We start from the raw sequence: 18,650 nt of genomic DNA on the forward strand, positions 1-18,650 counted from the left end.
CTAAGATGGAAACTTCACCCAGTACTTTGGGTACTGAAGTCTTTAGCTGGGAGAACACTTGCCATTCTCAGCCCTGTGTGAGCTCTGATAGTTTGGGGGCCTAGTACTTTCCAGGTGCTTTTAATTTCCTTTCATATATAAACAGTTTAAACACTCAGCCAAAGACTAGAGGGTACCTTCTGTAGATGTCCAGAGTTCTCTTTGCAGCTCCCTCCTCCCTGGAACTGTTCCCCAATGTCACCCACCTAAAGCCCCCCCAACTCTGAACTCTGTGACCTCACTTCTGCAAGAACACTGACTCTGTCTGGCCTCTCCCTGCTCTGCAGCCTGGAAATGCTCTCCAGGCAGTAGGCTGGGGCAATCCCGGGGCCTGTGGCTCTTCTCTCAGGGATCACAGTCCTGTGCTGCATGTTGCCCAATGTCTGAAAATGCCTGTCTTCATCGTGTGCTTCTCTAGTTTCAGGGAGGACAGTAAATTTGTTCTGTGACTCAATCATGGCAAGAAGCAGACATCACCCATTTATTGTTGAAGGGTTTCTGGAGGCGGAGAGGTGGCCTCATGCCTGGCTACAGTCCGTGGTACCCTCCAACCTTCCCTGGCTCTCATTCTGCTCCATCAACAAGTAAGACCCTTGGGGAAATGGGGACAGGAATGGGGCAAGTATATCTACCCCTCCAATTCTAACACACAAATATGCCTCTTCCCCTGGCTCCCCAAGAACAGCCCAAAGTTCAGCAATCGCCAGCTCTTTTGGAAAAGTCAGTCACCTCACAATTACATTACTCTTTGCTATTTGCTTGCATATACACTGTTTCATTTGATTCCAACAGGGTGGAATGAGACAGCCTAGGCTGTTATTACCCCTGCTGCACAGATAACAAATGAGGTGCCCAGTAAGAGGAGTTTCTGTCCATACCCCACAGCTGGCCACAGAAGGGGCCGGATGCACAGTCAGCTTTCTCTGATTCCTGTTACCAAAATGCAGGTTAAAATGTAGCCACTGGCATATGGTTTCATTATAACGGAACCCAAGGCTGGAGGGAAGCAAATAACCAAATAACCAAAACCTGTGTCAAGGATTGAAGGTATACTAGTTGATCTTCCTGGCCTCACCACAGCTAAACTCCACGTGAAAATTTGGACTGAAGCAACCTTAAGATGTTTCCTTCCTCTTTTGCCACAAGAGTTCTCCCAGGTGCCACTGACTTCCCTGAAGCTTAGCGAGCCCTGAGGTTCCCTGTCCCCGGCCCCCCCCCCCCCAACCCAGTGGCCCTGAGGATGCCAGTCCAGGCCCCTCCTGCCAACACCAGCTCTCCTTCCTCCAGCTAAAGACACATCTGTGCTTACACATCACACACTGACTCAACCCTGGTCCCAGAGCTGCAGTGGGTGCTCGGGTTGGGGACTCTTTCTTCACCACCGGCCACCCCCACCTGGTGGGTGGGCCTGGGGATCCCCTCAGGGAAGGCAGTGAGCACAGGGGAGGGTGTCCTCCAGGAGACGAGGGAGGGTCTGACAGGGAGGTGTCCACTCCCCTCGGAGCCCCTATGTTCCAGGGCAAGAGGGGCCAGCTCTGGCACGTGGTGGTGACCCACAGCATCAGACTCTAAGGATGCACATGACCTTTCTGGAAGGGGGAACCAACAGTATGTGCCCCAAACCTTAAAAACGGCCACATTCTCTGATGCTGGAAATACACCCCCTCCTAGGAATTCATCCCAAGGAAATGATTCCAGATGCGTGTGCAAGGCCTGAGTCAGCCTCAGTCTCTTCACACGCAGTGTCCACAACAGGACGTGTGACGTGGTAACAGTAGATACTCAGGGGGATAATGGGAAGAGCAGATTTCCAGGGTATTCTCGACAGAGAACGCTGGCTGGGCACCACGGTGGGGCAAGCGAGTGTTTGCAGCTAAGTCTTCCCCCGTCCCACCGCCTTGCCAGGCCTTCCTGCAGGATGGCCACCACCCTGCCTCACTGACAGTGGCTTGGCCACCTGACCTGCTCCGGGCTGGCAGCAGGCGTGATGTTTACCACCTCCAAGGAGAAGCTCTGAACGGGACTGTTGTAGCTTGGCTTGGGCATGCTCGCTCCCCTCCTCCAGCAGGACAGCAGCCTGTCCCTGAGAGCCCGCCCTCTCAGCCTGGCGTCAGGAACAGAAGATACACGGAGCTGAGCCAAGCCGCCACCTACATGCACGCCTACACAACCCGAGCAAGAATAAACACTTGTCATCAGAACCCGCCTGAGGCTGGGACTGTTACGCGGCACAACCTAGCGAGAGCTGACGAATACACAAGGGAAGAAAGACCGCACACTCCCAGGGAGCTCAGAGTGCAGTACTGTAGAGGAAGTATTTCAGGGACACCTTGAGGAAGACGATGGATTTGGACACATGGAGAAGGGACACATGGGGAACACAGGGAACATGCACGAAGGTGAGAAAGCAGAGGCTGTTTTGAGAAACGGCTGGAACTCAGGTGAGGAAACTGAGGCCCTGAGCGTTTAAGCTGTTGGACCAAATGAGTGCAGGGCCAGGATTTGAACCCAGACCGGCAGGCTCCAGAATCCAGCCTCTCAGCACAACACCAGAACTGTAACATAAACAAAAGTCACAGATGAACGGGAAGGAAGAGTGTGGTTGGTGATCATCCGCTAACGGCGCGCGTGCTTTGCTCCGAGGAGGAGGGTCACCACCGAGATGCACAGGCAGCCGAACAGAAGCCGAAGGCGTGGGCTCCGGCGTCCGACCTCCTGAGACCGAATCCTGGCTCTCCTGCCACAACCAGGAGACCCAGACACACCACTCAACCTGCCTGTGTCCTGAGCCTCTATTTCCTCTTCTGTTAAATGGGGTGACCGTCGTGGCCGCCTGCCAGGGTGGCTGAGTTAGCACCGGCAAAGCCCTTAGGACAGGCCCTGGTACCCCAAAACCATTCAGGAGATGTGACTTACAGAACAAATGATGTCACATGATCCAAAGACTCAACAACCGTAAAAGGAAGAATTAAACTAAAACTCACCTCACACCCTTGGCCATGGATGCTTAGCGGGATGCTGCAGTAAATGCACATAAATTCTTGTCCCCTTCAGACTCCTTTCCTGCTAAGACCCTGGCACACTCACCCACGAGCAGGCAGGCTTCCTCTTGTCCTCTCTCGGGGCCAGAAACCGCAGCTGGGACCCCCCGAGAGGCAGTCCCCCACTGATCAGGCCCGCACAGCCTTGTGGCCTGGCACGCACTCACGCGGGGCACGTGGCATTGCTGTGCATCTCACCTTGGATGCTGCAGGCACACGGAGACTCACCACAGATGCTCATCTCTCCCACATCTCAGGCCTCCTGCTGGCCCACAGCCTGCCCTCCGCCCAGCACACCCTCCTTCCCCACTCCAGGCTCAGGCCAAAGTCCTCCTCCTCTGAGGCCTCCTCTCGGCAGGGCGCGGCTCCCCATCCATCATTCCCTCAGTGCTGTGTGTGGACCCCACGACGCCTACAGCCTTCTACTCTGAGTCACCGTTGTTGACAATCCTTGTCAGAGCACCTCGCCCACGGTACCAAGAATGCTGACAATGGCTGACCGCCAAAGGTCCTGTACTGTGCAGACATGGCCCAAGTGCCCAAAATGTATTAACTCACTGAATCTTCGGGACAGTTCTGTAAGTTTCCATAATAAACCCCATTTACAGACAAGGAAACTGAGGCTCAGAGGGTTCATGGAACCTGCCCGTGGCCACATGTGTGGAGAATCATCAGTGGCCACTGTGGACGTCTGTGTCCTAACACCTGGGAGCTGTGAATGTGCTCCCTTCCACGGCACAAGGGACTCTGCAGGTGACAAGTGGGGAGATCATCCCAGACTGTCCAGCAGGCTCGAAAGAAGCTCACAGGAGGCAAGAGGGCCAGACTCAGAGAGGAGACAGACGACAGAAGCAAAGGTCAGAGCAAAGCACTCTGAGGTGGGGGACAGAGCCATGAGCCAAGAAACCAGGAAAGGAAGCTCTTTTGACCAAGAGAATATGGCAGAAGCAACTGTCTCGTTTCTAGGCCCCGGCCTGAAGACTCTGGCAGTTTCCACTTGTCTCAGGAATCCCCTGCCAGAAGCCGTGAGCTGCCCCATAAAAAGGGCAGCCACCTCGAGGATGTCCTGAGGGGCGGCCGTGTCCCAGCTGAGCCCAGCCTTCCGGCCATCCCTGCCAAGTGCCAGGACATGAGGCAGCACCTCGGACCCCGGACCCCCTGGAGCCGCCGGGCCACGCTGGACACCACCGAGTGGGCTCTGCCAGCCCCGCACGGAGCAGACCTGCCCGGCTGAGCCCCACCTGAACGCCGGCCCGCAGAAATCACGCCACAGAACAAAACGGTTGCTGTCTGAAGCTGCTAAGTGCTGGGGGGCCTGGGATGCACAACGGGGAACCGTCGTCAGGAGTGTGCAGCCGGAACTCAGAGCCCCGAGTCTGAGCCCACAGCCCCTGCTCCTGTATCTTACCCAATTAGTTTCCATCGTGATTTCACGAGCCCAAGTTAGAGACCGGACGTGGATGCTGGCAGAGGCCCCTTGCGCGGCTCGAGGTCCTGCAGCCCCGCGGTGGCAGAGCCGGCGGTGAGGTCCGGCCCAGCTCAAACCGGCCACCAGCGTTCTGCAGCGACTCATCAGATGGATGCACCACCTATGCTGCTCTTCCTTGTACTCCAAGATTTGCAGAGGAGGCCTAAACACGTGGCCCCGTGAACAATGGTAAAAACTGCACCAACAGTGCCAACGGCCCCTGACGGAGGTCACTGCCTTTGTGAGTCCTGTCGCCATAGGAACGTGGGCGGACCCTCCTCACCCATCCCCAACTTGGCTCCCTGTGTCCCTCTGGGGTAGAGTCCAGGCGGTCCCCTCTGCACCCCCGGGGCAGGAGGAACGTGGTGGACGGGACGGGTGGCTCTTTTCCTCCTCCTGCTTCCTTTGGGAGCCAGACAGAGTGGTATAAGCTTTGGCCCTGCCCTGAAGAGGTAGGTGGCCCTAGGCCAATCTCTTAGCCTCCCCAACCTCTGTTTCCCCAAATGGAAAGCAGAGATGCTGGCACCATCCCTCCAGGGAGCTGCAAACAGTCAATGCCAAGGGACGTGGAAGGCTTTGTTGAGCTCTGAGTCAAATGTACTAACAATTAAAATCACTGGACCGCCAGGGGCCGGGTGACTTCCCAGGCCAGATACGGGTGGCCCATTTCAGGTGAAGAAGTGGGCTCAGGACGCTGCAGTGACTGGCCCAAGGTCTCCCAGCTCGAAAGCCTGGGTCTGTTCATTCCAAAGCCCGCACTAGTTAACATTTTGGGGAGGGGGTCCCCCTGAGACCTGCAAAATAGGCCAGACAGTGATGAGCTACCCAAAGACCCCCTTGCCTATAGCTTAGCCCATGTTTCCTTTTTCAAAAGCAGGCTGCCAGGGCAGGAAGGGGCCTGTGACATCATGAGAAACTAGGTCCCAGAAGTGGAGGGGTTTGCTCAAAGTTGCGTCCCCAGCCAAGCATGCCTCCTCAGCCGTGCATGCAAGGCTCACTGCCTCCTGCTGGCCCTCTCGTGGTGAGCAGCAGAACCGGCTCCTGGCATTCCACCATTACTCTCGACGGTGCAGAAACCCACGCTGTGGATATCTCCTCCCTCCCCGTCCCCACTCGCTGGCTTGGAGAGAGGCTTGCTCAGCCCACTGAGTCAGGGCAGAGAATGATCTCTGCCCTAGGAGCTCTGGATAAAAGGTGCTTCCTGGCTGGGTGGGGGTGCCCAGGGAAGCAGCAAATCCTGTCCTACCACGGCCCCCCCCATGCATCCGCATGTGTGTGGGCCTGGGCCAGTCTCCAGAAGGAGGCAGACTATTAAACTCACACCGTGAACTAAAGTTCCGAGGCGCACACCGGTCGCAGGGGGTTCTCAGAGGCAGAGCGCTATTCCCGGGTCAGCAGCCTGCGCTCCCGGCCTGCCGGCCGCCCCAGAGAGCACTGGGAATTCTCGCACATAATTCTTGCGTGTAGCCCCTCCCCTTGGGAGACATGCCTAGAGTAATTCAGAGCAGGTTTCTTTCCTGGTTTTGTATGCAAGGAATGCACAAATGAGGAGACAGTGTAGCTTTTTAGAAACAGTAGGGACAGGGAGGGGAAGGTCCCGGGTGCCGGGAGAACTGGGGAGCGCATGCGGACACCCCAGGAACCACAGTGTGCGGAGGACCGACGTGCACCAGCGTGCCCGCACGCTGCCAGGCCTGCTGGCCTCATCACTGTGCCCCCATTGGGACAGAAGACAAAGCAGACTCAGAGAGACAAATTATTTTATCTGAAGTCAGACGGCCTAGGGTTCAAATCAAAATTTGACTCCCGAGCTCTTGTACCTGCAGCAGACCACAGCCTTGCACTCTGGGTGGGGGGTTTGGTGGGGTTAACTCACCTCTGCAGCACTGGCCTCTTAGGGAGGCGAATGAAGAACTGGAAAGTGTTGTACCATGAGCGAGACCAGTCCCCCAGACTCTAACGGGGTGGGGGTTTCTAGCAAGTCAGGCTGACCCACGTGACTGAGAACCAAAGCCCAAGGACGCCCGTTCCCCACCCCACAGGCCATTCCCAAAGAGCAGCATCTTCTGCTGCTCTCCAGACAGCCCCACAGTGCAGGAGACCAAAGACGAGTGTACCTGGGCATGCAGGGAAAGAGAAGGGGAAGCCCAACACCCCTTTCCTTGTCAAAGCAAGTCCTGGCTCAGCTGAAACCTTCTTTTTTTTTTTTTTAAAGATTTTATTTATTTATTTGACAGAGAGATACAGTGAGAGAGGGAACACAAGCAGGGGGAGTGGGGGAGGGAGAAGCAGGCTTCCTGCCGAGCAGGGAGCCCGATGTGGGGCTCGATCCCAGGACCCCGGGATCATGACCTGAGCCGAAGGCAGATGCTTAACGACTGAGCCACCCAGGCACCCCTCAGCTGAAACCTTCTGCTCTGGGAGACACACAGCTGGAAAAGCCACGCAATCCTCTCACTAACGAAGAGCCCGAGGGGACCTCTGAATCTGTCACCCCCATATCCCACTTCCTGCAGATATGAGAGGAGGAGGAGAGGTGGGGGCAGGGGGACACCCCCACGTCTCCCACGAGTCTGAAACTCCCACAACCCCTGTGCAGGAAAGATTTGCTCTGATCACGCACAAACTCTTGCAAAAAACAGAAGGGCCATGAAGCTAAGTCAAAGACATCACAATATAAAGTGACTACAGACCAGTTTTTCTTCGGAACATAGACACCAAATCATCCAAAAAATACTAGCAAAGCAAATTGAGCTTTGTGTTAAAAGATGATCTACCACGAACACGTGTGATTTATCCCAGAATACAAGGCTGGTTTAACATAAAAATCAAGCAGTGTCATCACCATATTAATAAAGGACAAAACCTATGTGATCATCTCAATAAAGGCAAAAAAAGCATAGGACACAAGCTCACATCCCTTCACAGAAAAAAGAAAAACAAGACCCAACCATTCGACAAACTAGGAATGTTAGGGCTTTTCCTCCACTGGATAAAGGGCAACTCTGAAAAACCCACAGCTAATATCACATTTAATGGTGAAAAACTCAGCCACTTCCCAATAAGAACAGGAAAAGACAAGGATGTGCACTCTCCCCACTACCCCCCAACACTGGAGGGTCTGATCAGGTGTGATCAGGCAAGAAAAGGAAATAAAAGGCATCCGGGACAGACAGGAAGAAGTAAAACTATATTTACAAATGATACGATCTTGGATATAGAAAATACCCAAAAAATTCATAAAACATCTATTGGAACTAATAACTGATGTTAGGCGGCAGGATACATGGTCAGCATACAAAAATCAACTATTTCTATACACTAGCAGTGAACAATCCCAAAAATGAAAACACGAAGTAATTTCATTTACAATAGCATCGCAAAGAACAAAATACTTAATTAAATTTAACAAAAAAGTGCAAAACACGGAGACTGAAAACTATAAAACCTCACTGAAAGAAACAAAAAAGATCTACCTGCGTGGAAAGACATCCTGGGTTCATCAACTGGATATTGTGGTATTGGGAAGACGGCCGTGCTCCCCAAACGGATCTGCAGAGACAGCACGATCCCTGTTGAGATCCCAGCTGCCTTTTTACAGAAATCGACAAGCTGATTCTAAAATTAATATGGAAATGCAAGAGACCCCAAAGAGCCAAAACCATCCTGAAAAAGAAGAACAAAGTCGGAAGACTCACATTTCCCGATTTCAGAACTTAATACCAAGCCACAGTAATAAAGATAGTGTGGCGGGCGCCTGGGTGGCTCAGTCGGTTAAGCGTCTGCCTTCGGCTCAGGTCATGATCCCAGGGTCCTGGGATCGAGCCCCGCCTCGGGCTCCCTGCTCAGCGGAGAGCCTGCTTCTCCCTCTGACCCTCTCCCCTCTCATGCTGTTTCTCACTCACTCGCTCTCTAAAAAATAAATAAAATCTTTAAAAAATAATAATAATAAAAAAATAAAGAAATTGTGGCATTGACATAGGCCGATGGAAGAGAATCAAGAGTCCAGAGATAAACCCTCACGTTTATGTGCAATCGTTTTTTGACAAGGGAGCCAAGGCAATTCGGTAGCGGAGAGAATGGTCAACAGATGGTCCTAAGTCTGTGTGGAGTCATCAGGGAAGGCTTCCTGGAGGAGGGGACAATGAAGGAGAAATGAGAGCAGGCAAGCTGGGCAGCGGGGACTCGTTTACGTGGTCTCCACACCTTCTTGTGAAGCTCCCCTGGGCCTGGAGGTGAGGAGGGCATGGTTTTTTGTTTTGTTTTAAAGATTTTATTTATTTGACAGAGACACAGCGAGAGAAGGAACACAAGCAGGGGGAGTGGGAGAGGGAGAAGAAGGCCTCCCGCGGAGCAGGGAGCCCGATGCGGGGCTCGATCCCAGGACCCCGGGATCATGACCTGAGCCGAAGGCAGACGCCCAACAACTGAGCCACCCAGGTGCCCCAGGAGGGCATGGTTTTAAGTCCACTTACAGGGAAAGAAACTGGGGTGAGTTACATCATTGGCTTGACTTCCCAAAGCTGGGACCTGCATCCCCTCCCTTACCCCTCCCGAAGGAGGCCCTTATTTACCTGCCCTCTTTCCACTACCCTACAGCTGCCCAGATGGAGCTGTATGAAATGCACAGGGGCATTTCTCCCTCTTCAGGGATGGCAAAGAGCAAAGATATCTTGACTCTCTGACTCCCCCTTAATATATTAACTTAATTAGTTTGTTCTAAGGTGATAGCTTTCTGTTGTGTACTTCTGAACTTAACTCACCAAATTAACATCTGTGAATAGGATTTGGTTATGAATTTTAATGACTTCCATTCATTCACAGTCCAAACAAATTACATATTTGGTGCTCTATTTAATATGTTTATTGCCATTTTATTGTAGTCATTTGCAATAAAACAGCATAAAATATTAATTTAAAGAGGCAATCCCATGGATTATCTCTCAAAGTGGCACACACAGAATGTTCTTCAAAGGCTGTACAATGATACTCATCATTCCCTAAAGATATAATGAACTGGGGGCGCCTGGCCGGCTTGGTCAGTAGAGCAGATGACTCTTGATCTTGGGGTCGTGAGTTCAAGCCCCGCACTGGGCATAAAAAAAGAAAAAAAAAAAATACAATGAACTGATTTTTACAGTTACAAATGGCCCCAGAACAGAAATGAACCAAGGCCTTTTATAAAGGACATTTTTATGGGCGCCTGGGTGGCTCAGTGGGTTGAAGTGTCTGCCTTCGGCTTAGGTCATGATCCCAGGGTCCTGGGATCGATCCCCACGTCGGGCTCCCTGCTCAGTGGGGAACCTGCTTCTCCCTCTCCTTCTCCCCCTGCTTGTATGCTCTTTCTCTCTCTCTGTCAAATAAATAAATAAAATCCTTTAAAAAAAAAAAAGGACATTTCTAATATCCTTCTTCGATCTGCTAACGGAGAGCTCTGGGGGCCAAATGCTCTGTGAACACAATCTGGAAGGCATCTGTTCAAGACAGAAGGCCAAGGGTGTTTCCCCCACTCTGTACTCGGGTAGTTGGCTCTAGAAATCCATGAGCTAGGTGTGTTCTGTTTTTTCATTTTTAAAGTATTATTGGACAGTACGGAGGCAGAAGTGGTTCTGAACACAAGACAGGCAAGCTGAAAGGCACTGCTGGGGTCGTCCGGCTAAGGGATTGATAACAGAAGCACACGGGGCCTCAGGCACGGCCACCGAGGACCTGTCATCAGCCAGCACACCCCAAGGGCAGCACCAGCGCTGACCCGCAGGCCAGGCCGAAAGCGCAGAGCAGACAACAGAAGACTCAGAAACCCACCTGGGCCCCTCGTCTGAGAGCTGAGGTTCTCACCAGCACCCCCAAGACCCCCTCACCCCCGTAGTCACTGCAGGTGCATCTCCAGCTGCCTTCCCCAGCAGGCCTCAAGGCTGCTGGAGTCACACCCACGGGCAGGAGTGGGTCACACCAGCCCATTTTCACAGTGTGTAAAGAAGGGAAATTTGGTACATTTTTGTTCCAGATCTCTTCGGGAACACTGTATTTGAACAGACGCTGCGTTCACGAAGTGCTTCCAAAGTGGCTCTTCAAGGGGACACCACTTGTGTATGTGTCCGGGTGGGGAGGCAGGGGTCTACAGCCGCACTGTCCTGCAGGCTGGCCGGGGCCATTTAAATTCACATCCGTTAAAATGAAATAAAGTTAGAAATTCGTGCCTGCGCTGCACCAGCCACATTTCGAGAGCTCGAGAGCACAATGGGCAGTGCAGACCAGCAGACCACGTTTATCATCGCAGAACGTTCTGGAAAACAGGGCCCACCTTTAGCTGCTGGGACACACCCAAGGTACGGACTCCCACCTCCTTAACCACCTCCTGACCATGTGCCAGCTCGCCCTCAGCTCCACCCCCAGCCCCCCAGCCCCTCCCAGCCAGCCCCCATCAGGTGCTCTGGGAACCAGGTTTCGGCACACCTCCCTCCCCCACATACTTCTCCCTGCCGGTCTCAGCTTCCTATGCCCGCTGTAACTAATTACTACAGACTCCATAGTTCAAAACAGCAGGAGCTTACGATCCTATACTTCTGGAGGTGTCAGAGGCTAAAAAGGGTCAATGGGGCTGTGTTTTTTACAGAGGCTCTAGGGGAGAATCCATTCCTTACCTTTTCCAGCTCCTCGGGGCCACGGGCATTCCCTGACGTCACTCCAACCTCTGCGTCCTGCTTCTGTCCTCAAGCCTCCTCTCTGACTTTGACCCTTGTGATGACACTAGGCCCACCCGGATAATCCACGCTCTTTCCTCCCCATCCCAAGATCCCTCACTGAATCACATCTGCCAAGTCTCCTTCACTATGTAAGGTGACATGATCACAGGGACACTGACATCCCTGGGGGCCATTATTCTTCCTGTCACACACTGCCCTCCTTCACTCTAGGCCAGGAAGAAAGAGGGGGTCCCCAGCATGTCTCCCCTGTAGCCCCACAGCCCCTACAAGAGGACAATGAAGAGTCCCCATACCCAGATGGCTCAGGAGAGGCAAGTGACAAGTCCGAGGTGGCAGGTGGGCATCCCCCAATGCCCTCACCAGGACACCATCCAGAGTCTCAATGCTCAAGCTTTCAAATTGTATCAAGTCCCACCAAGGGTCTTAAAGGTCATCAGATCTGGGTGTAGGAAAACAAACTGCATGCAAGCTTCCAACAAGAAATGAGTCTCTTACGTGGGACTGAGCAAACCGCTATCTGGGACCCACCACCACCCTCCAGACCCTGGTTTTCCGCACATTGTGTGGACCAGACCCAGCTGCCCCACGTGGCTGTCAGATAAAACATCTCCTTTGTCTGGCCTACAGCCAGCAGCAGAGAACACCAGGATGGACAAGGTGCTCACGGCCAAGCAGTAGAAACACCTGGGGAGGCTCCCCACGGCAGCCTGCTTGGATGGGCTGGTGAGGCAGGAGGGCCCTGTATTCAGCCTAGAGCATCAGGGAAGCCTTCCTGGAGGAGGTACCACTGGATGAGTCTCAAAAGAAATGAAATTGGCCCAGAATCCTTTACAAGGAAATGTTAAAGTTCACACCATCCAACTCATTCACTCTAGAAATAAGTTAACAAGCTGAGATGTGGAGTGAGTTCAAAGTCACGTGGCTAATAAGGGGTGAGATCAGTCAGGAAGGATAGGACATGCTGTGATATGAACAGTCCCCGATCCAACAGCTGGACCTGACGGAAGTTCATTTCTCAGTCCTGCTCCGCGTCCGGTGTGGGCGTCCACGGGAGGCACACTGTGGTCAGCTGGTGAGGCAGGCGGGCATCTCCACCCAGCCGCTGTCACCACAAGGCAGACGGTGAGCTGGCTCCCAAAACCCCCTCCCGATGGGACCTGCCTCTTGGCCGCCCCTGCCTCACTGGCCAAAGCAAAGCACATGGCCGTGCTTTGCTTCGAGGCTGGTGGCACCCATTCTGCCGTGGCTTGAGTCCTGCCTGCCGCTGGGTCCCCTGCACACGGATGAGAACCCCAGGGACCCGGTCCCCTGCCCGCGGCTGGGTCCCCTGCACACAGGTGAGAACCCCAGGGACCCGGTCCCCTGCCCGCCGCTGGGTCCCCTGCACACGGGTGAGAACCCCAGGGACCCGGTCCCCTGCCTGCCGCTGGGTCCCCTGCACATGGGCACGTAGACACATACGGAATCAGTGCTCCCGCCTCCAGGAAAAGCACCTGTTTCAGGTTCTCCGCAGGGGTAAGGGGGACTGCTGGAGACAAAGGTCTGGGCACAGCCTCCCTGGGACATGAGCGTCCCACGGTCCCCCAGAGGAAACCAGCAGTCCACATCCCGGCTCACTTACTATTGCAGACTGACGCCAAACTGCTGGGTAGGCAGAGGGGGCCGTGGTGGCGGTGTCTTGGCGGGAGGGGGCGACCTGCCCTTGTGCAGCTTCTGGAGCTTCTCATCATACCTGCAGACACAGCAGAAGCACGGCTCTCACCTTGCAGGGGAGGAGCCTCGGGCCGCGGGGACCAGACGCCCCACGAACATCTATAGGACACCCTCGTCTCGTCCTTCTGGGCCACATGCCACACCGTCATCCCACACACATGCACACACACACACTCTCCCCCACTACCATGGTGTTCACATAAAAGGCAGAGAGGAAAATCCAACCTCAGCAAATGTCCAATCTCTCCTGCCAACGCTTGGCCAACATTTCACCCACATGTCTGCACAAAGGCTTCCCTCTGCTGAGCCCCACCTCTTGACCCAGCCACCTGTCCCCTGGAAACTCACTTCTTCCTGATATTCCCTTGCCACCAGTCCCCTCCCCAGCTATTGTCACCGACTTGAGGCCCCCCCACCACCTGGAAGCACCCCGGGGGCAGGGTCACTCCCCACATGGTTCTGTGTGCCCAGCTTCTGGCATGCGACTCGGCGCCCAGGAGAGCTCAACATCTCCCCTGCCCCTGCAAGCCTGCCCACCTCCCTGCAGCACGGGAAGGGCCCTGCTCCCTCCAAGGAGCCCCTGGAGAGGGAGATGCAAAGGGCCGGGGGTCCAAGACCTGCCCTTGCGTGGCTGTGGGGCCAGCCGGCCGCACGCCTTCCTCTGCACCCCACGGGAGAGACTGTGGAGCGCGGATCCCCGCTGCCATATAAACTCAAGTAGCGAATAGGCTTTCGAATAGGCTTTCAGCAAAAGCCACCAGGTGGGCTGGCTTCCAGAGCACCTGCGACGCGCCTGAGAACATCGCATTCCGTATACGGCGTTATCCACACGCCCGAGAAACTCCCCTGACCCTCTGCTCCCAAACACGGTAAACTCCAAGGCGGCGAACAGCAGTTACTGCGATGGCTTAATATTTTTAAATCAGTTTGCCACGGGGGGAGGGAAGGGCCCCGCGTCTGCATGCACAGCCTGCGGCAGGCTCAGCAATCTGAGTCAGCACTTAGCATCCCTGCTGACGCCGCACGTCTTGGGGCCAGATCTGCGGGGCGCATGTTTGGAGGCGCAGCTTCCACGCTAATAACGGGATGGGCCGAGGCCCATGGCATCCCCTGCGGTGTTTCCACCCCTCTCGGGACGGGGTCCGACTCACCGCAGAACCTCCGGGGGGACGATCAGCTGGTCGTACTTGAGGTGTTCGTGGAGCTCACTCAAGTAGTTGAAATAGATGACTTTTTTCCCAAACTTATGACTGAAAAAGCAGAAGCAGGAGAATAAAAATGATGAGACGGAGAGGCCGTGCCGGGGGCGGGGCGGGGGCCGGGGCTGCGGGGAAGGCGACACAGGCGCTTCTCATGTAAGAAACCATTAAGTGCTGACACCAGTCGAAACCCGAACATAATAGAAGCAGCGCACGTCTGCAGATCTTGTGCTTTCATGAGAACTCGGATGCACCAAACACTCGGGAGAGTCTCATCTGCATAAAAATAAAGATCTGCCTCCAGTCTGAATCTGCCACGAATCTGCACGTACGGGAGACAGTGGGGAGGGGCCCGGAGGGCTTGCGGTTTCTGGCACCGGGGTGCCTTCCCGCTGGGGCACCCCCTCTCTGCGAGGGTCACACAAGGCGCTGCCTGCTTTCTCTCCAGGACGGTGTCACTCAGGAGGCCAGCCTGGAGCGAGCACCGTGGACACCAGCGCTGGCCCAATCCGCGCCCCCCACCTCTCAGGGCCTCAGTCTCCCCCTCGGAAACGGGTTCTCCCTCTGAGCGAGACTGTCTGGGAAAACGTCCGCTGTCCCACACCCGGTACCCACCACCTGGGACTGCTGCCACCAACGAGCCCGCTCCCTGAGCTGCAGAGCGGGGACAAGAACAGGATCCAGAGGGTGAGGAGTCACACGCCCGGCCCCGCACCTGCTCCTGGTAAGCGATCACCGCCTGCCTAGCTCCTCGTCGTGGCTACTGGAGGGTCGCTGGCACCCACAGAGCGGGACGGATTTCACGGGCACGATGTGGGGAGTTGGGACACATGCATACGCCGTGATGCCATCACCACCGTCATGGGAACAAGCCGATCCATCGTCTCAAAAGTGTCCCTCGCATCCCCTTGCTTTGTGTGTGTGGTTAGAACACTCAACACGAGATGTACCCTCTGAACACATTTTCAAGGGCACGACACTGTGTCGTCAACCGCAGGCTCCAGGCTGGCTGTCGGGCAGACCTCCCGAACCTCTTCCCTGGTGTCTCACGGAAGCCGAGCTGTTTTATCACGAGCCCGCCTGGAGCTGAAGCCCGCGGGAGGCCCAGCCGCGTGCACTGGCTCCCCCTAGTGGGTGAGCGGGAATCAGGCCAGGTGCCCGGACCCCTAGCCACCTGCCCTCAGGGGCAGAGGGGGCCTGGCCATTCCGCATGCATGGCCGGCCTGCGGGGGGACACAGGTGTCAGCTTCTGAGCTGCAGGGAGGCCTCTGGTGCCAGCCCCCTGCCCATGTAGGAGCACCCTCCAATGTTTGCTGTGTTTCTTCTGCCTGACCCCCTCTGGCTGACCAGACACTTGCTGGTCACCGGGCTCTGGAGGGCCGATGCAAGCCGGGCCCTGCTTCCTGCCCCTCATGCCCCGGAAAGGCCTCAGGGCAGTGCATCCCGGGGCCGGCAATGCAGGTGTGTGAGCAATCCCCAGGCCCCACCCCCAGAGGGTCAGAGTCAGAGGTAAGAGGCCAGGCCCGCGGACATTCCTGTTCATTCTCGGGCATTGGGGAGCCTCTGCACTTGTTCTCTTCACTTCCAAATGAGGACTCTGGGGCTCAGAGAGGTCACACAGCTGCCTGAGGCCACACAGCCAACAGGCAGCAGAGCCCAGTCCAGACTCCAGGGTCTCCAACCCTGATTCCCGAGGTCCTCTCCTGGCACCTGTTTATGGCCATGCCTGAGGCAGGATAAGTGGCAGAACCACACGGGCTTGAGCTAGAATCCCAGCTGAGCCGTGACTTAACCTCTCCGAGCACCAACCTCCTCCTTTGGAAGAGGGAGAATACAGCTGACCTCACGGGATCGTTTTGGGGTGCTGTGCACCTAAGGTGTATAAGAAATTGTGATAAATTAATCACAAAAGGGTAGTAAACAATTTTTTAAAACGATGTTAGCAGCAAACACTGAGTATCTGCTAGGGCCAGGCAGGGCTTGTTAGAACACTCTGGGTGTACAAGGCAACGAACTGTGGCAACGACAAAATGAGTGCGGCGACACTGGGGAAACCAAGGCAGAGGGAGGCTGTATCTCCTGCCGGGAGGACTGGGTGATCAGAGGCGGGGCAAAGACAAGCCCGAGCTCCCGAACCACCACAGCATCTGGGCTGCCACACGACGGGGGGGATGATTATTTCCCCGAGGACTCAGAGAGGTTTCTAGAACTCTGAGAGCTTTGCTAAGGTGAACGACAACGCCAATGAGCAGAAGAACATCCAAACTATCTTCTCGGGCAGTTGCGTCACCGGCACTGGCTTCCGCACAATGTCAAGTACAGCACCAGCAGGCTGGTCCTGGCTAAGCAACAGAACAGACGGACAAAATCCCAGCTTCCTAACAGGAATGGGTCTGCGGCGGAAGGACGGGCAAGCCGTGGGAAAACTGGCGGGCAATTCTCCTACGACGAAAGGAACTCTAGCCACGGAAGTCTCTCCCTGCGTTAAACGGGAGCAGACTCAGGTCTGCTATTCCAGAAATTCTCCAAGCAGAGCCTGCAGATCTGGGAGCCGCAGCTGACCACCCTGGCAGGGCCACGTGGGCCACACTCTCTAGAATGAGTGCTGGTCTGAGTTTTGTGAGTCCTTGCACTGAACCACCAAACCTGAGGTGGTCTTTGAGACCCCTGACACAAGTGCATAAAGTGGCCAGGGTGGGATTTAAAAATACCAGGTGCAAAGCTCACCAGTATCGTGAGCTGGTGTTCCCATTCAGGACTTTCAGGACCGTCAGCCCCATGCCCGCCATAGCCACAGGGTGGGCGGCGTACCCCAGACACATGGGTGCCCCAGAGATGAGACCTCCACAAAGCCACGTAGGGAGAGCCATCCCCCGGCCCTAAGCCCGCGGGATGGAGCCTCCCGCCCCAGTGAGGTTCTTGCTGAGAATGCCACATACCTGATGAGGGGTTTGAAGATGGTCCACAGGACCTTGATGAAGTTGGTGGGGTGCACAATGTACAGGGCCTTCAAATTCTTTTTGTACCTAAGGAGGGAAGCGTGAGATGACTTCAGAGCAACAAGCCCTACACCCTAAGGTGAGTAACCACGAAGCCTTAACCGTGAGCTTAAGACAACAGGGCCAATTTAAGAACACTGAACCAAAAGCTGAGGGGGGAAATCAGGACCTCTTGTCTGCCACCGCCGACTTCACGGTTTGCACCCACACCACGGGGTATGGGGCGCCCACTTAAAAAATGGGGTGCCACTTGGCTTGCTTGCTCCCCTCGTTCCAGAATAATTCAGTCCAAGGCCATGAGGCTGAGCCAAGGAGGTTGGCACCACCCCCGGGGTGGAGACAGCGAGGGCGGGCAGGGTGGCCGTGGCCCGGCCGGGCGTCGTCTGAGGGGAGGAGGGGCGTCCGCACAAGCCGCATGTGGTCAGCCAGGAGGACGCCGGCCAGCTCTTACCCACTCACAAGAGCCGACTGACTGTCAGAATTCCAGGCATTTGGGGAACCAGTGGTGAAAAACATATTAAATAATATGAACACATAATTAAGTAAATCGTATTAAGCACCAAGGTGATAAATATTCAAAACTCATCACCTGCTCATTATTTTACTCCTTCCTATGCCCTTGACATTACTTGTCTGCTGCATCTGAATAAGGGAAGTCCACACCGAGTGTCCCCCCAATCTGCGTCCAGTGGCGTCATGCTGGTAGCTTAAAGCTGGCCACAGGGGCAGGAGACCCACCCATGTCACAAGCCAGCCTCCCCAATCCCGAGAGCTGGGCATCACACGTGGACCAGGGTGCCTCCTGGCCAGACCTGGGAGTAGGGGGGGCGGGCAGGGGAGGGGCAGAGCCAGGGGAGGTGAGCTGGAGCCGCTGGGTGTGTGAGCAGGGCTTCCTCACGGGGATGCACCGGGACGGGAAGGGGGTGCGCAGTGGCGGGGTGGTCCGAGAGGGTAACACGACCAGTGAGATCAGTCAGATGCTGGGCGACGGAGAGGTAAGCACATCAGCAGGGTTCTCGCTGCCAGAGGGGAGGGGGACAGATGCAGAGGGAGAGAACACCAGAGCGAGCCCTGAGCTGCAGGGAACAGCTGTAGGCATCGGGGGTGAGATTTCCCGGCAGAAACGGACAAGTGTGGAAACACCCCAACTGTCCATGCATAGGGCCTGGGAGCCAGTCACCCCAAAAGCAACAAGCACACTACTTCCAGACCCTGGCCCCTGGACAGCACCCGCACTGAAAGGAACCAGGGCTCCTAGACAAACAGCAGACCCCAGGGCGGGCGGAGAACAATGTAAGGTGTGCCTGAAGCCCCTGCTTGTGAGAGATTCTGCAGGGGCAGTGCTCAGCGTGACGGGACACATCTGAGGGTCACAGGAGCCAGGCTGGAAGGGCACCCACCTGGCCGCATTTGAATCTGAACATTAAACACAGTCGTGGATTAGAACCCATTGAATGAAACAGGAAATCGCAAGTCCACATTGA

The 18,650-nt window shown here is 55.3% G+C and overlaps 1 protein-coding gene across 1 annotated transcript in view; it reads right to left on the reverse strand.

Annotated features, from left to right (window-relative positions):
• ARHGAP8 (Rho GTPase activating protein 8) overlaps positions 1 to 18,650 on the reverse strand; it is a 45,529-nt gene that overhangs the window by 12,351 nt on the left and 14,528 nt on the right. The window contains exons 4-6 of the mRNA XM_045872356.3: positions 17,107 to 17,193; positions 14,120 to 14,218; positions 12,877 to 12,987 (exon numbers count right to left, since the gene is read on the reverse strand). Coding sequence (XP_045728312.1) covers positions 12,877 to 12,987; positions 14,120 to 14,218; positions 17,107 to 17,193 — 297 coding nt within the window. The remainder of the gene's footprint in view (positions 1 to 12,876; positions 12,988 to 14,119; positions 14,219 to 17,106; positions 17,194 to 18,650) is intronic.

This window comes from Mirounga angustirostris, unplaced genomic scaffold, assembly GCF_029215605.1.
Source record: "Mirounga angustirostris isolate CCGP_5_RB_7025 unplaced genomic scaffold, mMirAng1.0.hap1 SCAF_5, whole genome shotgun sequence".
Taxonomy (NCBI): domain Eukaryota; kingdom Metazoa; phylum Chordata; class Mammalia; order Carnivora; family Phocidae; genus Mirounga; species Mirounga angustirostris.